General features: G+C 37.0%; 1 protein-coding gene across 1 annotated transcript; it reads right to left on the bottom strand.

The window, feature by feature from the left end:
- On the bottom strand, nucleotides 1–26634 carry syt9a (synaptotagmin IXa). The gene is made up of 7 exons (XM_073850512.1): nucleotides 26226–26634; nucleotides 18595–19057; nucleotides 17101–17653; nucleotides 8961–9081; nucleotides 5811–5982; nucleotides 4516–4645; nucleotides 1–679 (listed from the first exon to the last, which is right to left on the bottom strand). The coding sequence occupies exons 1-7, from the start codon at nucleotides 26371–26373 to the stop codon at nucleotides 611–613; spliced, it is 1656 nt and encodes a 551-aa protein (XP_073706613.1). The 5' UTR covers nucleotides 26374–26634; the 3' UTR covers nucleotides 1–610.

Raw genomic sequence — 26634 nt, 5'->3', positions numbered from 1 at the left:
TTAGTTTTGTAAGAAATAGATGTTTAATAACATGAGAAATAACATTTTACTTGCAAAGTCTGTAAAACAATTCACCACCATGACGCTTTAGGACAAAATCCACAGAGCATTTCAAACAAGAAACAGAGAACATCTTGAACTTTACCACACCAAAACACACTCATGCGCTGTGGGAGGGGGTATAAATTAAAAACAGGGGAAATTGACATCCTATCCTCAAGAGCATTGAGTGACACACTGACACTCCATTTAAAAACACGTACTGAGACTGATTTAGAAAACACTGACTTGGAATCGAAACTGTGAGAACAACATAAAAATACTCTTTTCCACTTTTTCCACTAAATTTTCTTTTCCAATTCACCATGAGTAGCACAAAATAACCATACAGTATGTGACCACTCAACATGCAGCTGAAACAATCAAGTATTCCCATGCGGCGGAAGGGCTTCCAGGTGCACAGGTAGAATGAAATGGCACGGCATCCCCTTTGTGTTAGGAACAGCCAGCTGGAGCTCTCTGATCTTGGGCCTCTGGATCCCAGGACAGAACATCTTGTGCATGAATTCTCTTCTGTTGCGGGTCTAAAGAAGAGACCTTGGACCTCAGGCTATGGCGATGGAGGGGCCTTCAGGGAATTACAGGAGCCTCCCTGACTTCCCCCTCCAGTGCTGTGATACTGCAGAGAGTGAAGGAGAACAAAGCACGAGTCATCTCTGTTCACTCCAAACTTCAGTTGTCATGCTTGGACATTACTGCATTAGACATGAACATGTAGTTCAAAGTTCATGTAATGCACTTTAAAATGAACTTAAAAAGAAATGAACAGGCCTTTTATTTATTCGTAAAGATATGTGCTAAAATATGTGATAAGATCTAAAGTAGAAGGTTTTTTTTTCTTCCTAGGTGGGAGGGTAGAGTTAAAAATAAGCTGGGCTTTAATAGGCTAAATCTAAACAAAAACTGGATCTCACAGTACTCTTCACCTCAGCCTTCAAAACCATCTGCTGTGAGAGAAAATTATTTGTTCTTGCTCCCTGCAGTGCCACAAATGACAGAGCTATATATACAGTGGTGTTTGCTTTAAATAAAGTGTCCAGACAGTGAGCTTTCAGAGAATTTCAGAGAGATTCTGACCTTTTTTAAGGTCAGTTATGTTTCATTGTGCTTGATTCTTTTGTTTTCCCAATGTGAATCTGGATTCCTTCTCAAAAGGAAAAATAATAGATGAAGAGTATCTTTGATCATTTGAGTACGATTTTTTCCCCCTGCAGGACTACTATGACCTTGACTCAATTGTCTGGGAAATGTTTCTTAACAGTACACTCTTAAAAATAAAGGTTCTTCAAGCGATGCCATAGAAGAACCATTTTTGGTTCCACAAAGAACCATTCAGTCAAAGGTACTTTAAAGAACCATCTCTTGCTTACCTTTTTATAATCTGAAGAACCTTAATTGCCACTAAGAACCTTTTGTCAAACAGAAATTTCTTCACATGTTAAAGGTTCTTTATGGAACCATTTAGACAAAAAGGTTTTTCTATGGCATTGTAAAGCAATGCCATAGAACACTTTTTAAGAGTGTAGATCAGATTTGCTTCAAACCATCAGAGCAACCTGTGTGTGTGTGTACCTGGTATTCATCACGTTATGGGGACCAAATGTCCCCACAAGGATAGGAATACCAGTAGATTTTGACCTTGTGGGGACATTTCTCAGGTCCCCATGAGGAAACAGGCTTATAAATCATGCACAATTAGCTTTTTTGAGGAAGTAAAAGTGTGCACAATCTCCTGTGAGGGCTAGGTTTAGGTGTAGGGTAGGTGTAGGGCGATAGAAAGTACAGTTTGTACAGTATAAAAACCATTACGCCTATGGAATGTCCCCATAAAACATGTAAACCCAACGTGTGTGTGTGTGTGTGTGTGTGTGTGTGTGTGTGTGTGTGTGTGTGTGTGTGTGTGTGTGTGTGTGTACCTGGTATTCATCACGTTATGGGGACCAAATGTCCCCACAAGGATAGGAATACCAGTAGATTTTGACCTTGTGGGGACATTTCTCAGGTCCCCATGAGGAAACAGGCTTATAAATCATGCACAATGAGTTTTTTTGATGAAGTAAAAGTATGCACAATCTCCTGTGAGGGCTAGGTTTAGGTGTAGGGCGATAGAAAGTACGGTTTGTACAGTATAAAAACCATTACGCCTATGGATTGTCCCCATAAAACATGTAAACACAACATGTGTGTGTGTGTGTGTGTGTGTGTGTGTGTGTGTGTGTGTGTGTGTGTGTGTGTGTGTGTGTGTGTGTGTGTTCTACCTATCTATTTCATTTGTTTCTAAATATGTTACTTTATTTTTGTAATCAAATTCCAAACCTACTACAAAAACAGAAAGCTGTTGTTAACAAGCACTGAAGAGTAGGGCTGTAATCAACCAAAGAAAATCTTGGTCGACTGAAGTCCAGAAATTTTCGACTAAAAATCGACTAAAAATGACGTTATGGAGAGAAAAAAACGTACGTTACATTAATTGGATACTGCTCAGTACTTGGTAGCCTTGTTGTCTGCCTAAATTAATTATAAATAAACATAAAAAACTAATAGGCTATTTGCAGTATATTAAATCGTTTTTGACCTAATTATTTTGCACTGAAATGAGTCTGACACACGAGTCTGTCGTCTCTGACAGCGGTGCATCACGTGCACCTGCGCAATATCATAGCCTGTGATTTCTGAAAACAGTACTATGTTATCAACTAGTGATATCACAAGAACTTTTAAGGAATGTGCAACATAATTTAGAAAATTATTTGTCATATGTTATACCTGTCAGACACTATCATTTCAGCTGGCACAGAGCGAGGCTGAACATAAGAGCTCAGCTACGCGGCTGAGACACGAATAGACTTAATTCCTTCCGTGATATTATTTTTCCGTTTGGATGATTAAGGGGCCGTTCACATGTCGCGCCTAAAAACGCGTGGAAAATGCTAGGCGCGCCGCTTTCTTTCTTATCCGGAAGTGTCTGCTGTCTCTAAGCAACCATCAGCTGCGCTCTAGCTCCAAGCCTATGCGTCTCATGCATTGTTGCTTCTATTAGCGTCAAAATAATGGAGGCTTGACAGATCATAAAGTTCAGGAAATCCCTGGACCACAATGATGAGCTGCTCCTCCTTGTTTCTGCTGTGGTTTCAATGTAACGGAAAAACGTGAGGGAGCTGATTGTTCGGTTCATGTCACATGACCTGCGGTGCGCTTGCGACATTCTGAAAAGTTGAGATGTTTATATCTCGATGCGGCGCGGACTCGCCTGGAAAAAAGCGACCGCTATTCCATTATACATTTGAAATAACTAACTTGATCGCGCAAAAGACGCTACATGTGAACGGCCCCAAAGGAAGCTTAAAATCCAATGTGGTCTGGGGGATTCTACCGTCATTACGGATGTGTGCGCCTGGCTGCAGTTCTAAAATGATTATTACACTAAAATATTGAAATATGCCAATTCTGATATGTTCATGTAGCCTACTCAAAAACAGACAGGGCAACCTAACGCAGACAAGTTAGCTTACCGCTTTCAGATGATACGTCATGTTTGTCGTCGAGCTGTGGTAGGCAAACTGTTGCTTGCAAACTTTGCATTCAACCTTTTTCCGTTATTAATTTTAACAAAATGCTGCACACTGTCGATTTTTTTTTTTGTTTGTTTGTTTTTTTTTTTGTTGTTGTTGACATGTTAGAATAGGACTGATGTAATGAGCGCGGCAAAAAATCGACCAATCAGAATTTTGGTCGAACCAGAACACTAATCGACTAATCGACTGGGACGTTACAGCCCTAATTGATTTATTTTTTTCATACTTTTTTTTCTTTGTAATAAATTGTTACACTTCAGTTTTCCTGAGAGATGTATAGTTTCTCTGCAGTAAATCTGAAGTCTTGTCTGCATAAAGGTCATCAGTACTCTTCTGCTCTGGAACATTTCATTCCTTTCTTCAAATAACAGCTCACAGCTCTGTGTGCACATTGCACCTCCTTTAGTCTCTCAGCATTTATAAGACCAACAGGAGAGTAGTTTTTGTCTGCAGTTACCCAAGTTTGTGAATTCTGTTGTGAAAAAGCATCAAAGACTCAAATTCTGAATACAACTCCCGACTGAACAAAAAATGATTTTGTTTTAGCTGGCAAGGCCAGCTATTAGTAAAGCACAATGTTCCACAGTCATTCATGAGGTACAGTCAGTATGTACAAAGGTTTAGTGGTAAGCTGAAGTAATTATTAGCTGAAGTAACTGTTGAAATGACAGTCTGACAAAACTTTTCCATAAACAGTGAAAGAGTCCACTCAAACACTCAAAGAGTCCATACAGTCCATGCCTGCTGTCTTAATTCAAACAGAATATGAAACAAATCATTGTTTTAATCTCTTTTTAAAGTTGGAATGCTATTTTTTGTACAGTAAGTACGTAATGGGACCTGCATGAACGTTTGAGAGAAGTCATCCACGTGTTCTTACCTCGATGAGCGGGTGCCAGTGTGCGATGGGTTTGCGTGGGTACGTCAACATTTCATTCCAGTGTTCTCTGCCCAAACCCTCGGCATCATTACCTACTCGGCACACGCCAATCACCTCATTGTGACCTACGCTGTGAAAAGAGAAACCAAAATACTGTTTACTTCATAAGACTACTTTCTATTGCTCCAAAAATACTCTCTGTATTGTATATCTCCACCGCCTCTTCTGTAAGGCTCACATACTGTACCTCTTCATTGAATGCAAATCAGAAATGTGTATTCGTTTTTTTTTTTTTTTTTATAATTGTAGATTATTTTAACTTTAACTTTTCATCCCAAATTTTTGCCAGACATGAAAATATCCAAACCATTTGTCATTAGTAACCATTTAAAATAATCAATAATATATATACTATAAAAATGTGTTTTATAGTTGGGCTTTTATTGTGAGCAGTGGGATAATGTGTATACCTAATTAACATATTTCTGCAGTCATAAAATTGGTTATATATCTAGCCCAGCTGTTTTAAACTGTTGATCATATTTTAGGGTTACTATTATGCATACAAAAACCAGCAGTATTGCAACATCAATATTGTAACTTATTTGTAACATTTAAACTTTTGATTTAGTGCAATATTTTGTGTTTGCAACATTTGAGTGCAATCTTCACTAACAACTGTATTGGATTTATATTGTAAACCTAAGTTCACTGTTATCCCAGTGCTCACAACATGTTTACTCATCCTATGACCGCACTCAACAAAACTGAATATATGTGAATTTATATATTAACACTAGATCTTAACACTTGCCATATTTTATGTTAGCATACTTCACTAGTCTTATGTTTTGGAGCTTTGATTGAACCATCATCGTCTCATGGTGCAAACAGGAAATAATGGTCATGTTCATCTGACAATTTGCACTAACCATGTGAAACTGCACATATTTAATTGAGACCCTTTATTTTGTCCATGTTTGCAGGAAGTGCACTGAAACAGATTTTAAAATGAAAATGAAAATGAAAACCTTTTTTTACAGTCACAATTGTGACCAAAGGATTAAATGAGATAAGGGGAACTAAAAAAGTCATCAGATTAACCATTATTGGTTTCATTGATGTCATTTCCATTATTAACAACCCAACATTAAAGAACCCAAAGAATGCTTCACTTAAAAAAAAAAAAAAAAAAAAAACAAAAAACTGGAACAATACTTATAAATCAGAAAGAAAAATAAGAAATAGCAATAAAGCAATCATCTGTCTGTAATGGACGTTTGTAAGACTCTCACCGGTCATAGTCCATAACAGCTACGAGAAGGCTGATTTGGTCAATGCTCTCCGGAGGAACATCAAACACTATGGCCTCGTTGTACACAGGGTTTAATGTGTTCCTCTTGGTCGAGGTTTTTCTTTTCTTCAGTCTCCGTCCATCACACATCAGAGAAACTTTCACATAAGGATCTAGGAAAAGAGTTCAGCACATGAATATTATGTGACAATATGTAATTTCTCATATTAAGAATAATAATTTACATTTAAGACCAAAAGGGTCCAGAGGTCCCTTTTAAACACAAATTGTACAGGAAAATCAGAGTTAAAGTTATAAAGAAAGCTCAAACGGGTAACACTTCAGAAAACTGTTCCATCATTAATGAGTAACTACTACTATGAACTACTATATGCAAGTTCATAATTAATGTGAATAATGCAACATGTATAATGAATTATAAAGTGAAGATCATGGTAACCCACTAAGACTAAAACAAAAATGCGAGATGTGGAAGAAAAAATCATTTTACTTATCATATATGCTTATGAAACATTGTGTAGGTTTCTGCTTCATCCAAACCTGCTCTGAAGAGGTCATGATTTAAAGGTATCAGGGCCCCAAAACATAAAGATTTGAGTCTTGGGAACATGATATAGTAGAATGTGTTTCTCTGTTTCCTTACTATGTGTGGAAAATTACCAGCTGTTAGGAGATGTAACCTTGAAAACTAGGGAAGAGATATAAAAGTGGAGGAAACCCTCCCTTCTTTGTCACACTCTGCAGCAACCTGTGTTTCTGTATGACTGTCTGACCTTTCTTGCAAGAAATAAACCTTTTAAAAGACCCTAAGAGTGAAGTTGTCTCTTATGCAATGAGAGTCGTTTGATTTTTGCCACGACTCGAGATTAGTAAAGATCATGATATCTCCATAGTAATGATCACACTCATTAAAAACTATTGAGGTTTTTGTAAGGTTCTGGACAGTAACACCTGGTACTTTGGTAACACTTGAGTCATTACTAGTGGGTTAGCATGATCTTCATTTCAGAATGAATTGTACATTTTGCAACATTCACATTAATTATGAACCCATCAGAGGTGGAAAGAGTAATAAAATATGCTACTCAAGTAAAAGTACTGTTACTTCAATGAAATTTTACTTAAGTACAAGTAAAAGTACTGGTCAAAAAATCTACTCAAGTAAAAGTAAAAAGTAACTCATTTAAAATTTTACTCTGAGTAAAATTTAGTGAGTATTTATTTTTATTTTTTTTGAACAGCAGTGCTGGGTGGGGGATTCTAGTGTTATTCAAACAAAAAACCAAGGGGATATAATTCTCAACCTGGTTGTTTTTATTTGAGGAAACAACTTTACAAATTAAAGTGCAATAAAAACAAATAAATAAGATACAATAAAAAATAACCATGTAAAACATTTAGGGAAATTTTTAGGCAAATAATCCCATAAAACTTTAAACATCACAACCGCTGAATGTTGCATAAACTGTGAATTCAGTAGAGCAGGGTTTCCCAACCTTTTTTTACTGCGGGGCCCCCTCCTTCTCCGTTCAATTTTGCAAGGCCCCCCTATGCCAGACATGTCCTCTTATTTATTATTATCTTATTTATTTATTTACTTCCGCAGTAAAGAGAAAAGTATTTATTTTTAAGTCTTTTTTATTAACCAAAACATTTGTTTTGCCTTATTATTCTTCTACTGCATGTTATAAAAAACTCAAAATTCAAACAAACTTTAAATTAAAACTTTAAATATACCTTATAACCTTAAAAAAAAAAAAACTCTGCTAAATTCTAACTTTTTAAAATTATATATACAGATTTAAACCTCCTGAATTCCTTACTTCATTCTTTACAACTTCAGAGTACTTTTTCTTAAATAAGTGAACCTGCCTTACCAAACAGGACAGACCACTAAACCTATCGATGTGAAGGTTCGACAAAGACACGATCAGTGAACTGTCAGTGCAGCCTGATGCTCATAAACACCGAGCCTCACTCCTCTTCGATGGGTGAGCATTCATTATAAAACACTCACAGGACAGTAATTTGGACAACTAGGCAAATGTTTTGACGCAAAAATACGACAGGGATCAGAACCCAGAGAGCGCGCATAGTTTGTGAATCAATAGCGGACTTACGCGTGCCGAATGTACGACTCTGATTTACACGAGTGTTATACATTTTTTTAATTAATTTTTTAGTATTATTTTTTATTCATTTATTTTTACTCAGTAACGGATGATATTTAAAATGTAGTTAAGTACAATACTTAAATCAAAACGTACTTAAGTAAAAGTAAAATTACAAAATTTAAAAGTTACTTTAAAAAGTAGAAGTACACAAAAAACCTACTCAATTACAGTAACGCGAGTAAATGTAATTTGTTACTTTCCACCTCTGGAACCCATATATAGTAGTTCTTATATTGTATAATTTCTTGTTAGTTAATAGTAGTTACTAGAATGTTAATAGTGTATTAGTATTACCCTCAAACATAACTTAAAAACTCTGCAAATACAGTCAAAGTGTCACGTATTGGTCGTCTTGTCATCATGAACTCTTGCACACACATTCTGGACTGCAATCCCCATAAGCCACTGCACCAATCACACAGCCACTCTGTGAAGTCTTATTGTTCCCTATGGTCGTAATTCTAAGCGTTTTCCCTTGTGTTGGATTTCCCGTGTATGACCCTGGACTGTGTATCTCGTTTCTGATTCTTGCTACAGACCCTTGTGACCATTGCCTGAGTATCGAACTGTTTACTGGATTTCCTACGTTGTTCCTGTTTTCCGGTGATTACTCTTGCTTGTTGACGATTCTCAATAAATGCTGCAAATGGATCCGCACGTCTCTGACCCTCCATGTGACACAAAGCCACCAGTCTGACTATGTCATATTACTATAAAAGGGAATCAGTTTTTAAATGTTTGCCATGTTTTCAGTTTGGGTTAGGGTTAGGGTTAGTTTGCCATGTGTTGCTCAGTGGGGTGGTTAAATCCTCACCAGCTTAAAATGTTATCTAGAAGCCTCTTACATTTCATACCATTGCAAATCCTCTAATGCTATTCTGTTAAGAAGTTAAGAAGGTAATATGTTATCGTGAACTGTGTAAAGGTATATTGATCGAATCTGAGTCTGCTCGTACCTGAAGCTCCAGTGATGTCCATGGCTTTCAGATTGCGTGCTTTGATCATGGTGATGGTCAGTCGTCCGGCGGTGGGCAGGTAGCATAGAGAAAACATGAGATCCCCCAGATCCACATTGTCCTAGCAACAGAAACAAGATTGATTTACTTCCATCTGATTCTACCTGTACAGGAAACAGATTCACTCATATTAATGACTGTTTGATTCAGATACTTATTCATGCATTTGTTCATGTATTCACCGTGCAGAACACAGTAAATATGAATTACATTGAGTTCACTGAGGAAGAATCCTGCCACACTTTGCATCATAATCAGAACAACACTAACGTCAGCAGCATTAAAAAGTAACAGGCGTGTTATCACTTGCTCTGGAAATAACTCAGCTGAGAATGTGAGATGAGATCTTCTAACACCTACAGTATTCATGTGAACTTCACAACCATGGCTTACCTCCAGTCAGCTGAAAGGAGGACTGAACTGATGAGATTCATCTACACCTGACCATCTGATCACTGCATTATAAACTCAACCAACATTGGTTTAGAATGACAGAACCCAGAAATGGCAGAAAGGACACATTATGCTGATTAGTGTCTCACAGCAATCCATAACTCGCTGATAATGACTTGGAAGAGGTTTTTATTTTGATATGCATGAGCATTCTGCCTGTGACTGTGAATGTTAGAAAAAAAAAAACAAAAAAAAAACAATTGTGTTTCATTTTTACATATCATTTAGGTGCAATAACAAACCACAGCAATAGCTGTGAGAAAAACAAAATAGCCTCAGTCAAACAACGGCTCAGCAGTGGTTATAGAGCAAACGAGCAAAAATGCAAACAATTATGAATTCACATGTGAGAGCCAAGTTCAATCAACAGTTCAGGTTATTTACATTTCTTGTGATATAAGGTTTTCTATAATAGGCTAAAAGAGTTGGTATTTCCTCAAGAGCATGCACTGTAGCTGTCTGTTTACTCTTGATTTTGGAACTGAGGGTACACTCTTAAAAACAAAGGTGCTTCACGATCCCATAGAATAACTTTTTTTTTTTTTTGTCTACATTGTTCCATAAAGAACCTTTAACGTCTGAAGAACCTTACTGTTTCACAAAAGTTAATGTTCTTCAGAACATTATAAGATGGTTCTTATAAGATGGTTTCTTTATGGTTCTTTGTGGAACCAAAAATGTTTTTTTCTATGGCATCGCTGTCAAGAACCTTTTAAAGTACCTTTATTTTTAGAGTGACACTAGCATCGGTCAGACTCTATACTTAGATAATGGCATTTACCTATCATGTCTAAACAGTCAGCATACAGCATGCAAAAAAAACAAGTAGGTGTTCAGGGTGACAGTGAGATATTATGAGATCATATCTGACACTCTATTGTACGCCTGAGGCTCACGCTGAATATAACCAGGGATCGTGCTGCTTGTGACAGTAAAAGGTCATTCTGGTGCTGTGATGGTTTTGTAGAGGATCTGAGAAGCAAGTGGTCCTGCCATTTTAAAAGGGTAAACAAATGCTCAAGGGCAACTGCAGCTCTTTTATACTGATACTTCATAGACAGACATATTGCCTGATGTTTCAATTCAAATAAGATCAACATTTGATGTGTAGCGAGATCAAACTGCAAGTGTTCTATCTGGATTAATTAGCCACTTTCAGGCCAAGTATCTCTATCATTTTCTAGTAAATAGGAGTCATGCTACTTGAGTTTGGGCCAGATTTACTCAACAGGGCAAAATAGCGTTAAACCGCAATCCTATAAAAGTGCAGACAGGAGTGGAAAGTTCTGCTGATCTACTGACAATGCACAAATTCAAGAACACAGACGCAGTCGGATCATTTCCTTAATGACCAACGCAATCTACTTAGAGCAGCGCGAATGATTACAGGGTGGCAAACAAGCAGAGCCGATGATAATCAGGTGTGGGTGGCCTACTAACAACACTGGCACAGAATGGGTTACGACAAGCTTTCTGGGTGTTAAATAATGGCGCAAATACCAGTAAACTAACCCCAAGACTGCTGTGAACCTTCATTTAAACACTCTAATTTCCATACAGTTCGTGTCTGAAAGAGAAACTCCTACAATATGCAACAAGGTCAGCCGCAAAATAACTATGCCCACACATTTTCATTGTTAATTTTTTCACTGCATGTTCTTAGGAAATCCAGAAGGTAGTTTTTAACGCCAAAACAGCTTTTGTACTGGCACAAGCTGAAAGTAAATCTGGCTTATTGTCTACATTTTGAACTCAGCAGCAAAGTTTTTTTTTTTCTTTGAAATGACAGAGGTTTTGTAAACATTAAATTATTATTTTGTAAAATGTTAGTGTAAAATCTGACATCTGACACTGACATTGTCAATGTATGAAAATTAATGGGATCACACTGAATCATAATATGAACACTTTAAACCTATTATATGTGACTTTACCCTTTGTATTAGGTTTATAATGTGCAGTACCTGAACTGCTAAAACTCTTTCTATAACTTGTGTTTCTTGGACCACTTTGCACTAATTTCTCACATAAAAAAATAAATAAAAACTAAATAAATAAATAAATTCAGGCCAAAACAATATTTTGATGTGTTTAGTAGTCAAGTAAAAATCTGCATAATGTACAGCCTGACCGCCATTATTACAAAATAAACAACTCTAGGGGGATACAAGGCCGACGACAGTAGTGATAGAGATAATGAACCCCCCAAGCAGATATACATAACCTGATATTCATGATTTATATTTCCACTGAACAAGATTCTGTTTTAATTCACTCTATTCTTCACTGAGTGGGCACTGAGCTATTGTACACTTGAATGTGGCCCTTTGGGAGGAACCACTCATTTTCTCTAGCACTCTGAATTTTGTATTTGATTGTTATGACAGATAGATCTATCTCATTAGCTTCAGCTGAGACTTAAATGAGCTCTACTTATTCTATTTGAATCAGAAGAAAGCACAGGGCTTTGAACATCAAAACACGTCCCGTGTGCTGTTCATTTCAGACACTCACCAGTGGTTTTATTTAGAAATGCCCCTCAGAGTCACTTCATTGCTTACGCACTGTAAAACTGCTCTGTTTACTAGACTCCAGATTGGTATTGCTGAGACGTCTGGCAGAACAGAGTGGGTTTGGATGAATCAGGGTTTGGCCTACCATGGCAGTTTTTATCTGAAGCTGAATTCGTTGTAGAAATTAAAATCTGACTGTTTACTGCAACTTGCGACAAAAGAAGTCTAGGGCTAGGCACTATATATACAGTACATAGCTACATCCAGAATATGATGACCAATAGACAGCTCCTTTCCACATGATTTAGCGGTGGCTTTTCCAGTGTGTGTGTGTGTGTGTGTGTGACCATGTGAACTGATGCAGGTGCGCAGTCTGTTTTGTGAGGGTAATTGTTTTACAGATTTGTTCTGAAATGGCTGAAGGTGCATAACATTTTTTTTTTTTTTTTTTTGGAAAGAACCTTTGGAACAGAAGCTTCTGATTAATTAGATCCTCATAGTCACTGAAGTTTTAAACAGATCAATATGCTGTGGCAGCATCAACCAAATGCAAGCACTGCAGCAATAGTCAAAGCTAAATAATCTATATAACGAAGCCAAAATAATCGATATAATATCCAAAATAATCTGTCATGCTTTATTGACCGTCATACTGTTCTTAATGGGTTTGTTTTTCTTCTGTAGAACATTGTGACAATAATTGTCAATAAAACAAAAACATTGTGACCAGAAACTGTGAAGTTCCAAACAAATATCCATATGATATGCATTATACAACATGCATTAGAATAGAACAGGTAATGTGCATCTGAATCATTAAATCGGAATCAGAACTGGAATACAGTTGGAGTATATTTTTACATTGGCAAGTGCTCAGAGAGGTTAATGCGACACATCTTGGCTTCACAGGATTCTCAGTGATGTGTGACAGTGTTTTTAAAATAACAGCCACACAAGGAGGAGCCATCTTGATGCTCTGACCCAGTACAGACATTCATTTCTATACAGAGAATGCAAACCACTGAGAAGCAAACAGAAGCAATCATCTTTGCCAATTCAAAAGCTATTTTCTTAACACTCTCAGAGCCATTTTCCTCATGGGGTGATACCTCATATTCACAGGAGTGATCTTAGGGTGTGTAAAGATAATGAAGAAATGAGGAATTAATGAAAAAAGTCAGTAAATGTGAAGAGAAGAAGACAGGCATTAGTGTAAGTAGATGATATTATACAGTGCAACTGTTCTTAAATGGAGCTGCCCAAAGACAGCTGCCAAGTGATCTTACTTGCCTTGAAAGGCACTTCAGTTCAGTTTATGAAGATCTCTCCTAATAAACTGATGATCGAAATCAGGTGTGTCCAAAATGTACAAAATGTTCAGTGTTGGGGGTCGATTATAATTAAAAGGCATCATAATCCACTGATCGTCATGATTTACACAGAATATTTGCTTTCATTGATTTATTTTGATGAACCTACAAAAAAAAAAAAAAATAATAATAATAATAATTAAATACTAAGATAATCAGTTGTAAAAGTTTAGATATCTTTTCTAAATCGTTGACATATTGGTGTCTAAAAAACATGATGCTGTGAATTTTTAAAAGGCTAGCTTAAAGGCGCAATATTTAATTTTTGCTGCTAGAGAGCGCATATTCAAAACAAACAACAAAACAAAGGCGTAGTTTGATTAAGCCGTGATTGAGTGTGGAATCATGATAGTTGTTGCCTTCATCCAAACAGCCGACGCAGGTCGTCGGGATTCGGGCAGAAATCACGTCCATAAATGAGCGAATGCATTAAAGACTTATTAAGGTCGCTGTAGTATGAAGCAGGGTGGGGAAGCAAAACGAGGACGTTGGAGCAATTGCTAATGAAGGATGAGCGCGATACACGGCTCGAAAGCAGGTACATTTGAGTGTGTTGAAGGTTCTGTTATAATGCTACTCTATGTGTTCATCACCTGTCTAATAAAATGCATAACATATTAAAGGGTCTTTGGGGTTTCCATGTTTTCTATGAGGGTGTATGACGTTATTGGCAGTCCGTTACCCTAGTTAAAATTGCTTATTTTTCTGGATTTAAACATTCCTCAAAACAAACTATATAACACTGTTCTAGTGCTTTTTGGATATTTTAATCATAACATCTTACATTTTCTGCCTTTAAAGGTGTACTCTAAATAAATAATGCTTGAAAAAATTGTTGAGATGGTATTCTCAGTTGGAATGGCGTGGAGACTTACACCTGGAAACAGTATTCAATATGTCACAACAACTGGATACTACTAATAATACTTTGGAGAGATGGCCAAAAGAAAACTGAGATAGATAGGCACATAGAACTATGAATGTCTGTGAATTACGTTAAATAAATCATTGTATAGGTTACTTTATTTGGCATTTGGGTTATAGTTGATTATTTAAAACCGTTTCAGTAGTCTCAATGACTCTCTAATGATTCAGTAAGAAGTATATCTAAGCTGTTCTCTCTTTAATATTGAACAAAAAAGAATAAAAATAAATCATACAAATAAACTACTTGTAGTAGTTCTCCTTGAGGCATAAAAATAGTATTTATTTATTAGCTAATTGTAAACAGCTGGTTTATGTCATTAATCACTGTATCTAATATTGCGTTACTCACTTGTTCCTGTGTAGTTAATTATTGACAGGATATCATTTTTCAGGTTGGTCCAGACAATGGAATTGTTCAGTGCACAAAAAAAAAATGCTGCAGAAATTCTCACACCACTAAGCACTTTATGGCTGTTTCTATGGTGTCTGGAGCTCTCAACAGCAGCTGCAACTACACTGTCATCTAACAGCAAGAACTACCGTAAAGACCAGGCAGTAACAGTGACTGACTGGCTCTTTTATTTAGAAGGTGGGAATTATTTCACTAGAGCTGTCATATTGGGCGTTTCAGTTTCACCCATTAATTGTAAAACCAGCGGTCTGTCTCTGTGAACTGTATGTTGGAAAGACTGCTGTGCTGAGAACTGAAAACCATTGCCTTTGTATTACATGGCCCTCTAAAAACTGATTTGCTACATACTGTGGCTTTGCTATTTTCATGTGTCCTGCATCGCTCCGTACTCTCTTTCTCCTCACATCATGAAATGATTCCAACTCATTAATATTTCATGTACATATATTTACTTATTTCCTTAGTAGGATAATGTGTAGCCAATCACCAAAAAAAACCTTGAGGTTAACATCAGATTTTGCATCAGTTGACTGAATGTAAGAATAGCAGTCCAACTGTTGGTCATGCAATGTGTGTGGGAAGTGTGTGGCGCAACAACAAAATACACACACACACACACACACACAATATGGACCAGGTCAATGCACAAAAAAACTAAAGCGTCTGCGATATGTGAAATTTTGGAGCAGAAATCCATTTAGTAGGAATCTGTGTGATCGAAAGCTGTTTGGTTATTTAAAGTGAAAGAAAGACTCATTTGCGCGCTCTCTTATAGATTATTGTCTGTGCGCCCACAGAACGCGAAAAGGACAGTGACAGATTTAAACAATTGCTAAGGGAGTAAGCAAATGTAATATTGATTTAATTCAACAGTTCAACAACAAGAAAATATAAAATGACTTACGTTGTCTGACTATATCTCTATTGCCTGATTTTACTCTATTTCTTTAAATGGAAACATTTCTAGATGAGTAACAGCTCAGCCGCTGCGCATCTCTAAAAGCAAAACAGCGGTGTTTCATTCATGAATCAAAGCGCGTTTTGAACGAATCTTCAGTTCATTATTATCCGTTCATAAAGACAGTCACTTGCTTCATTCCCGAATGAATCAGCCGTTCAAACGAATCATTTGTCTTACTGCCACCTGCTGGCGGATTTAGTGTCATTGTAACGTATACTTAGTTATCTAAAATGTAATATTTCTATATTAAAAATTTATATTTAAAACATTTATCTCGACGTGAATTTATTTGCACTTATGCCACCTCTGAGCCTCATTAAATGTCTGAAATTGAACCTACAAGCCACTTTTGTGTTCCTTTGTGCCACCTCTGTAGTACAAATTATTTTTTATTAATACTTATTTTATATGATTGGTAATTTATTTGTCTTATTCTGCTATTATATTGTTTTAATTAGAAATGTTAAAAGTAAAATATAATAAATACTTTTTTTAATTTGACAGATAATGACATTTAATCAAAATTAAAAAATGTCATTACAAAGGTTAAATGAAACTGCCACTGTAAATCACATTAATGAGTTAATTATTACCTCAAGGCTATTTTTTTATCAGAATGTTTTATTATTGATCAGAAGATGCTTCAACATGTTTTAAATTAGTAGGACACACACTATAAGAAGGAAAAAACTGCTTATAAAGTGGGTGTGTGACAGGTATGGCTGGTGAATGGTGTTTGGCAAAGACTTTTTGGAGGAAAAATTTTCAGTCAGAAGATTTTTTTTTTTTTTTTTTGCTTTAATCCCTGGTAACGTGCAACTTATGTCAGATATGGACATGGAGTTTTATTTTATTAACTGTTTACATATCAGGGTTTTTTTTTGCACTACAGTATATATTATTATTATTATTATTATTATTATTATTATTATTATTTGTTTATTTTTGGTACATTTCTTCAGAAGCATAATTTATATTTAGACTTATTTGTTGACAAGCTGTGGTCTTTGCAATAAATATTTAAAGTTCTAAACCATCTATTGTGCTTTATTGTTCCTAATGATAATATTTATAATAATATGTTAAATTTGATAGTTGTCTCTCATGTTGTCCCACAACAACATTAAAATAGTGTAGATTAGTGTACAATGTTTTATATTTATTTTATAGTTATATTAAATTAGATTTTTTTTAAAGTAACGCAATAGTTACTTTGCCTGGTAATTAGTTACTTTTATAATGATGTAACTCAGTTACTAACTCAGTTACTATTTGTGAGAAGTAACTAGTAACTATAACTAATTACTTTTTTAAAGGTACGTGCCCAACACTGTTCATACATTGCTACAGTATATAAATGGAAAACAGACAGAGTCTCTGAATTCAGATGTGTTCTTATCTCTAAGAATATACCCTCCAACAGAAGCACGAAAAACCTACTTACCGAAGACACATACTGGATGTCCCTACAGAGTTTGGTCTCCCTGGGAAAGTCCACTAGATCCAGAAAATTGTCCACTACCACCTGCCCAATAATATCGTGGCGTGAAAACCGGTCAAAATCGTAGACGCTGAAGTGCAGCTTCCTTGTGGGCAGGTCTGCGTATGCCACAGGGAAGAGGAAGACCTCATCAAAGACAGGGTTTAAAGTCTTACGATGCACCTTGGTCTGGTGCTTGGTTTTGCGGTCTGGGAGAAGGTAGATTTTTACGTATGGGTCAGAGGTTCCAGAAAAGTCCTTGGCAGGGAGGTCTTGGGCTCGGTGGATCTTGACAATGAGCTGCTCCAGGTCACAGTCGTATTTAAGAATAAAGTGCAGGCATCCACAGCTGCCCACACGGCTGCTTCGGTTGTCCTCGCCATCTAGGGATCGTTGTTTGTAGAGTTCTGGTTTTAGCTGACCCAGACTCATGCCAGTCAGAGAGTCCTGCCTCTGGAACTGGGTTACCGTGAAGTCAGGGTTAGACTGGTTCATCTGACGCCGAATTGAACTTTGCCTGTTGACAAATAGTAGGAGTTAAAGACAATAATATGAGGCTTACTGGGTGAGCCAACTAAATAAATGGAATGTCTTAAACACTTCCAGACTGGCCTTTGATACATCATCATTAAAAATCAATATCAATAGTCAGTCTAACCAATACAAATGCAAACTACTGGCATTTTGACAACTATGTGTACTAAGGAAAATGGCCAAATTAGTAACACAGAAACAAAATAATCCACTGAGAGATCAGAAACTAGACCTGAAATCTGTTTTACAATAAGTATCATTTTACCCTGCTAAAAAAAAAAAAAAAACAGCTAAAAGCAGGCTAGGCTGGTTGGCTGGTCTTAGCTGGTTTAAGCTGGAAGTAGCTGGCCAAAACCCCTCTAAAACTAGCCTGCTGACCAGCTAAAACCAGCCAACCAGCCTAGGCTGGTTTTAGCTGTTTTATTTATTTTTTTATTTTTTTATTTTTTTTCAGCAGGGTAGGAACACCTTTACTCGTGACCATTATCCTAAATACTATGCAAATCATTGGCTACCATCAACTGTTTGATTAGCAAAATTCTTCAGAATATCTTCTTTCATGTTCAGCAGAATAAAGTAACTCATGCAGGTTTGGAACAAGTGGGGGGTGAGTAAATGACAAAATTTTCATTAAAAATGAGTTAAAGCATTCTTCGTTTAAGTGATATAGTTCATTATAAACAGCTGTGGATTGTTAGGGAGAATGGATATCCCTTATCCACGAGACATTAACGCTGTTGCTTTAATTTTAAGATAAAAAAACTGAAATGAAAACTGCATTTTATGAGGTCAGTGTCCTCTGCTGCAGAGGCTCTTAGTGATAAACTCTGATTAGACGGCAAATTGACCTCTCAGCCAGTCCTGTTGTTGAGAGACTGACGTTTTACCAGAATCCATTAAAGCAATTATAGAAGGTTGACTTACCTGACACAGGTCGAGGAGGGATCTGTGATTTGCCTCTGCATGCGTGTGTTGCCATGGACACCATTCTCTTGAGTCTTAGACTCAACCTCCAGCGGAATATCAGGTGAAGTGTGGCTTATTTTGAGGGCCGCCTCAGGCACCGGCACTGCGGGAGGAGATCCTGGAACCGCTGGAGAGACCGGAGTGGGCGGCACCGTAGGCTCTTTCACCACCGAACCTCGGGCGTTATTCCGGCGGTCGAGGGTGGCGTCCACCTCGGTATAGATGGACTGGGGTTGAAGGGGTGGAGGAGGAGGATGAGGATGAGGATGAGGGGGGTCCGGATGTCCCTCCTTGGTTCCCGGAGAGAGGCCTCGCTCGCGCCATGGAATCCAGCACAATTTCCATGAAACGAAGAGAGAGACGCCAAACAGGGCCAAGCCGCAAGCGGTCACCACCAATGACAGCAGGCTAATGGATATGTCTAAGAACAAAGGATTAAACGCATAGAAAATAAGGGTGAGACAAAAATATAGGCCACTTCATAGACCTCAAGGCTAGTGGGAGCACAAGCTGTTTGAGTCCAAATAAGATTACTTTAATGACTAGTCTTTCAGTCTTTGGTCATCACTACCAAATTAAGAATGGATTTTGTTGTAGAATGCATTCACAAAAACAAGATCTTGGAATTTTACCAGTTTTTATTTCAGTTAATTTTCATTATTATATTTATGATCATATTGCACTATGCCATCCGCATGGTAAATGTACAATGGGATAAAGTACAAATATTTTACAAAATATTTCATCACAATATTGGTAAATTCACTCATAGCCATTCATCTTGAAGATGTTTGAGCAGCCACTCAAAAATCAAAGAATCATTTAATGGTCTTGAAGTAAGCTCCAGTCAGATTCCATTTACTACCTTTTACTCAAACCTCTCATATAGACACTATCGTAGTATCTTCTTTTAAATATTTGGCACCTGCTTTACTTTGATAAGCAACTCCTTTCAGTTTGTACAGTTTCCTGGTCTGATTTTCAGATAATGAGTACCTAGCATCCTTCATTAATATTGCCCCTATTGAGCACACTGTATTCCCTAGACATCTAACTGAATGCCTATTCTGAGCCACTGCTGTCTGAAACATTGGCTATTGTCACTGTGTGATGATTGGCCTTAACCACCAGTAACTCTAATAAAATCCCTAATCTTTAATTAAAATCAGGAACTTAAGTTAATAAGGAGTAAGCAGTAAAAAGGGTAGCCTCACACAGTTCACTCAGAGCAGGTGACATGTTTAATTAGGATGGACAAAACTACTTTAATTGAGCTCCACAGTGGTGTAGCCGAAGGTTGTCTGGGGTGGCATGGACCATCCGCTGGACATGCAAGCCCCACAATCATTTTCTCAGAAATTTTCTCAGTCAATCAGCCCAAATTCCTTTATGGGTTTCTCCCCCCTACATTGATAAGAGTAGAATTCGCAATGTCTTCACACAATCTAAAAAAATAAAATCTGTCCATTTATCGACAGTAGACAACTGAAGAATCACACATCAAGAAACAATATAAATAGCTTTTGTCATAAGACAAAATGCACACTAGAGAATAGGGCAGGGAACATTTATTTATACCAGATGGCTTTTGTATCAACCTTAAGATCAAATTTGTGCTGTAAATATATGACAGCTACTTCATAAATAATATTCCCTCTCAAAAGTTAAAGCAGAATCCAACAACAATCATTGACAAGTTTGATCTAACAGCCATAAAATGTACAAAGACATCAATCACACTAACTCCTGTCAGGAAAACTGCCTCCAGGTAAATACATATACACATGCATTAAGATTTATAAAGTAGATGGAGTAAAGTATAGATTATGATAGTAAAAGAAAAATCTGATTTCCATTTACAGAAGTAAACAGCAATGATTGCAATGCAGTTGTCATTGCAGGCTAAAGATAATTTCACAATGATATCTATTGGTTTGGGAAGTGACATATCTGGAACGTTTGCAGTTAGTTGTCAAACTCATTCAAAACAACAGCGGGAGGCGCTCCATTTCTAGTGACTTAAAGTGACAATATTAACATGATTCTCATCAAATATCAACATTACAATATTATAGACCATGACATCTGTGGCTGGATGCTCCCTGGATGACTGAAACTATAGTGAAAATTCAATTCTGTGTATTTCTGAAAATTAAATGACAAATGGATGCATTAATTGCAGTAACAATTGTAGGACATGCAGAAAACATTTCTGTTACATGAACAGAATATAGTCTAGTAGTCTAGTAATAGTGTAGAAGATTTCTTTAGGAAGTAAGCCTTAGATCACTCACAGAATATCGACTGAAGCTGCAGTGCAAATAGCTTCATTATTTGTATTGGAAACAATGACTTTTTCCTTAAAGAAATAAGCATCAAAACCATGATATGCTTTCACTGAATACAGGACACTTCAGATAAGCGTTTGATGTTCTTTGGGATAGGTTTTAAAGATAGTGTTTTTAATTATTTTTATTTTATTGTGTATTTGTTTTGTGTGTATATCATATTTGTTCTGTTTTAGCTATACTAAAGTTTGCACTACTCCATTTGTTTTGGCGCCAGAACTTGAAACGGTTCAGGTCCAGAGTGCAGAGTGGACCTTTGTCATTGTTTATGTCCTTAAAAAGGTGTGAGGCAGCTTCACACACAATTCGGTATGGAGATATTACAATCATGTCACTGTTGTTGGTTACATTTTGAATGCTGAACAATCTGTCCACGCAAGTCAATAAGAGACATTGACCTAGCGCAAGTCTGCAAGTGCAGACATGCCATTTGGAACAGAGCCAAAGAATAGTGTGACCACACCTTTACTCGTCCTCCGCTGCTGTGAGTCTGCTTCTCTGAGTCTGGTCCTCCGCACCATGTTCAATTTACACAGTGGCATACAGTAATAGACTTTAATGGGTCTCTTGCTTCTTGGTCCACATTTATTCGTAGGTTGGAGCGTATGGTACATGAGGATCCTGGGAAATCTGATCAGTTTACGTGTGAGTTTGCTCCTGTACATATGTCGTCATGTGACAGAACGCTTGCTCTCCATGGGCTGCTCATCAGCTGAATGTACACCCAGATGTAAGACTAGACTGGATGTAAAAGTTGTGCATAGAATTAAAGGCACATGTTATGCAAAATTCAATTTCACATATTGTTTGAACATAAATGTGTGTTGGCAGTGTGTGTACACAACCACCCTATAATTATAAAAATCTACCCTCTCCTTTTTTTTTTGTATCCCCCAAAATCATGAGCAGTTTCAGTTTCTTGGTTGATATCTAAGATACAAGCTAAAATAGCACTGAGCTGCTCTGAAAAAAGGGGGAGGGGAGAAGCAGCTCATTTGCATTTAAAGAGTCATTCACGAAAACAGCGTGTTTCTGCTTCCACTCAAAACGCATTTTCAAAATGATATAGTAAATGATCTGTGTGGTATTTTGAGCTGAACCTTCACAGACACATTCTGGGGACACTTGAGATTTATATTACACCTTGTAAAAAGGGACATAATAGGTGCCCTTTAATATACTAGTTGCACAATATAGATGCAGTGCTACGTTTGAGACTGAATTTTTTCTTCTGAATCAATGGTAGGTGTGAAAAGTCATGATTTGTTCAGACAGGATTATTTTTTTAAGATTTATGTCAGGAGCCACGGGTATGTCTTTATACTCCTTTTGCACTCTCAAAGTGATGAGCCGTGTTGGGGGTAACACATTACAAGTTACGTAATCAGATTACTTTTTTCAAGTAGCTGCTAAAGTAACACAATACTTTTCAATTTACAAAAAAATATACTTTTCCTTCAGCATGAGGCTTGTGGTGTGAAAGGGCTTTCACATTTGCTAAAAAAAAAAAACTTTTTTATATTAAAAACAAACAAGCAAACACTGCTCAGATTTAAAAAGTAACACAAAAGTAACGTTACACATTACTTTCCATAAAAAGTAACTAAGTAACGTAATTATTCACTTTTTTAGGGATTAACTTATTATTGTAATGCATTACTTTTAAAAGTAACTTTCCCCAACACTGATGAAGACTTTCTATGAATCACCAAGTCACATACATCTTTCATGGCCTGAGAGTGAATAAAATAACAGCAAGTTGATTGTTAATGTTTTTTTGGTAAACTATTCTTTTAAAATCATCATAGCTGAAACTCTTTGGTATTCAGACACAGCTGCTATCTGTACCATGGACTTATACCAAAAATAAAACTGAATTTCAAAAAACAAACTTCTTTATCTTTATCACAATGCACAGCCAAAGAGACAATGCTGGAATAAATTACCAGCACATAAATTACCAGTTTTCCTTAGTGTTATAGTTTGCTATATTTTAAAAATGCATTATGATTGTGTGCCTAAAATATAACCTTGAATAAAACAATTGCTTGCCAAAATCTAACAAGAAATCAATTAGTATATTAGAGTGTTTCGTAGAATTGGGTGTGCCTCATCAATGCTCACTTCTCAGAAACAGGTTAATGTTGTAATTCGAAAATAATTGTTCATTCTTTATCAAATGAAAACAATCTAATTTGGTCATTTTTGCTTACCTATTAGGGAACTATCTCAGTCCTATTAGTATTCGCTATTAGTCTATAGGTAAATAGTAGTATGTGGAATGCAAACACAGCACTACTCATTTGTCCTGCATTACTTCCTACATAGTTACCTGTTAATGATGGACCATTTGTCTAAATTGACAAACAAGATGTGCTATACTCCTAAAAATAAAGGTGCTTTAAAAGGTTCTTCACAGCGATGCCATAAATGAACCATTTTGGTTCCACAAAGAACCATTCAGTCAAAGGTTCTTCAAAGAACCATCTCTTTCTTACCTTTCTATAATCCGAAGAACCTTCTTTAGCCACAAAGTGAGTGTATTTTGTGCATTTACAGAAAGAAACCTAAGCTAAATGAAAACATTGCTCTATGAAGCCAGAGTTACTCAGAGAGTCAATAAGTACATCAATCGATTTTTATGGCAACTACACCTGGACTGTTTTAATGGACTGACTCGTTCCTCCTTCCTCTTCTTTTGTACACCGCATCTCTCCGGCATTCAGCAGAGACGGCAGCTGCCAAACTCTATTTGATTTGGGTGTCTCTGAGCAGAGTCCTCTAAAGCAGCACAACTCATTTCAGTCCACTGAGTGTGTCAGTTACACTTCAAAGTGAAAGCTCCACAATGGCTCATATCTGCTAGTAACCCATAGAAACATTCCAACACACAAAGAGCTTCAAAGAGCCTTGTAGCTGAGATTCCCACTGCGCTGCAGCCGCCTGTATGAATGCATTTGAGTTAACATTGAGCCCACATACAGGCAATACTGATGATTTAACCTTTAACCAGTTTTGATGATTCAACCATTTGAAACCATTTGACTAATTTAACTAACCAGTGTGTAAGAAATTAGGAATTTAGATTTATGTTTTAAAGAGTAATATTCTTGGAACAAATTCTATATATATTGTATAACTGTTGTTTTTGCACATATGGTGTATATACCACTTGTCTAAGAAGCTCCAAAGAGGGCTTTCCTAATATGGTTGAGTTTGGGACCACGTTGCTTAAAAAGCTCTAATAAGCATCATTATCTCTTCAGTAATGCTCTGCATTTTCACTCCTGTGAGATTCACCAGAGAGGCATTTCAATGAGATTCTAGGAAATGTGAAAGAAATGTTCTTTTGCATTCACGGTCACATACAGGAATATGACACATGCCCCTAGACCACCTATAATAACATTTTAAAAGTATTAGGTGGTCATGCACCTTTAGTATTTTGTGACATGCTAAAACCTCATCAAAGCTCTTACGCTGTACCCTGTGACACCGTTCCTCGGCTGATTGCGAACATGAAATGGGATTTCCAATAAGAGGTTCATAAAGCAATGAAAGACCAGCCTGTGGTTTATCATCCGGCAGCACTTTCTCTAAACCAAAGACAGCTCTGAAGAATGCCAAATGCTGGTTATGCCTATAAAGCACTTTGACAAGAAGGGCTCTGAAAATACTGAATGATTGCAGAATCATAGAAGCACTGCTCATTGCCCCTTGTGTAATCAAGTCTATTCTTAAAAAAATAATTGTTTCATATTTCATCTAAAAGAAATAACAATGTTGCCATGGCATTCACAGAATAGCGACTGTTCCGGCACAGTGAGACACTGGATAATGATTGTTTTGCCTTTTTTCTTTTCACTCCAGCTTCATGCTGCTGATTATTTAATTATAGTTTACACAGCCACTTGGTCTGAATGTCCTGATCTCCCATAGAGCAAAAACACTTTAGTGTAAAACTGGTCAAATGTGTCTATTTGCTTATTCAATCATATCCAAGGTAATTGAGGAAGCATAGTCTTCATTCATGTTTGATTTTTGCTGAAAATATGAAGGGAGTCATCTAATGCTGCAAAACAATGGTTTGTCAAATAGGCTAAAAAAATCTAGTCAGAGCTCTGGCACATGGATATAAAAGTTGTTGTCTGGCCAGGGTCATGATCCCAGTCCTCTTTCTCTCTCATGCTTTCCTTTCTGCTTTCCTTATCTCAATATAAGTTTGTCTACACACCATATATGTGAAGTAACAGATGCCGTATTTAATTCAAATGCAACCATCTTCATCCTGGACAATGCGGCTTGAGCTATACCTAATGAGGAGTGTTCATGATGATGAAATGTGGTCACTGTGTAAGAGAATGATGGGTCAGGCGAACCTAATGGACATAACATTAAGAGTGTGAAGCTGTGAAGGGTGGCACCGCCTCATTTCATTTCTCATGACTATAAGTTCAAGTGTGTGGCATTTTATTATTAGTTACTCAGCTGAGGTATTGCTCAATTTCAGTTTCGATATGTTAGCCTACTAACTGTGTATTTATTTATTATTTTATTTATTATGGTGATAGTTTGGGAATTCAACATACAACCTTCTGGCACATCAGTGATCCATCCATGTCATAAGGAACAATCTTTTTCCAGTATAACGGTGACATACTGTATAATGGACATACATTTAGAATTTCCATAGCACTGAATTCCTCTAAGGATCATCAAGAATGAAATATGTTCCTGCTGCAAACACTGTAACGCTAATGAATAAATATTATAAACCGTATTATAAAAATATACATTTATTAGAATCTTGTTAATTAAATTGGTGTCAAATTATGATGACTATTCCACTATCATTTCTGCAATAGATTTCTGACAAAATAGCATTTTGTTTCTGACTGAACCGACACCAAATATCGCGTCAAGTAAAACATATCACAGTGAATGTAGTCGACATTCCTCCAGCGTGATCACATATTGAATTTAAAATGGAATAAACTGTTGAGCAACAAGTAAATTCTGATTCAAATGGGGAAAGAAAGAAAGAAAGAAAGAAAGAAAGAAAGAAAGAAAGAAAGAAAGAAAGAAAGAAAGAAAGAAAGAAAGAAAGAAAGCAATAAAACATACTACGTAAAAATACAAACGAAGTTGCGAAGGTACTTCACTGTATCACCTAGTCCATGACGGTAAGAGAGAGAGAGAGAAAAAGCGCATGCAACCGTTTCGTGCAAGAGTGTCGCCTACCTGAGTCCGAATACCTCGGCCTGGCAAGGTCTCGGAAATAATAAATGAAATCCAAACAGTTTTCGTTCTGAACCTCCCCCTTAGAACAAAGATCCGATAAGAGTTCTAGCGCTTTTTGACAAATCTCGTCCTCTCTGTCCACAGGCATTTCCCACCAGCATCCTTCTGGATTGTGGAGCTTCTAAAGCGCAATCCCCCCACAGAGAAACATCATCTCACGGACGGCATCCCACTCTCACCGACAAACCCGGCTTTTTTGACGTGGAGATTTCTCTGACTCGTGTTTCTTTATCCCCACTCAGGATTCTTTCGACACGGTGAAGTTCTTGCGTGACGCGACGCCAATGGAGTCAGAAATCAAAGCCACCGGTTGAATCTTCACACACTCACGCGCGCGAACTGAAGTCTG

Source organism: Garra rufa, chromosome 11, assembly GCF_049309525.1.
Source record: "Garra rufa chromosome 11, GarRuf1.0, whole genome shotgun sequence".
Lineage (NCBI taxonomy): Eukaryota > Metazoa > Chordata > Actinopteri > Cypriniformes > Cyprinidae > Garra > Garra rufa.
Note: the sequence above shows the minus strand (reverse complement) of the source record. Positions and strands in the feature narration are given on the sequence as shown.

What these genes read in the sequence shown, in the direction of transcription:
- syt9a (XM_073850512.1), bottom strand. Translation starts at nt 26,373, where the DNA reads ATGCCTGTGGACAGAGAGGACGAGATTTGTCAAAAAGCGCTAGAACTC. An exon ending in CCCTCCTCGACCTGTGTCAG is followed by an intron (nt 17,654 to 18,594) that starts GTAAGTCAACCT and finishes ATTTGTCAACAG; the next exon opens with GCAAAGTTCAATTCGGCGTC. An exon ending in ACTGGCACCCGCTCATCGAG is followed by an intron (nt 680 to 4,515) that starts GTAAGAACACGT and finishes CACTCTCTGCAG; the next exon opens with TATCACAGCACTGGAGGGGG.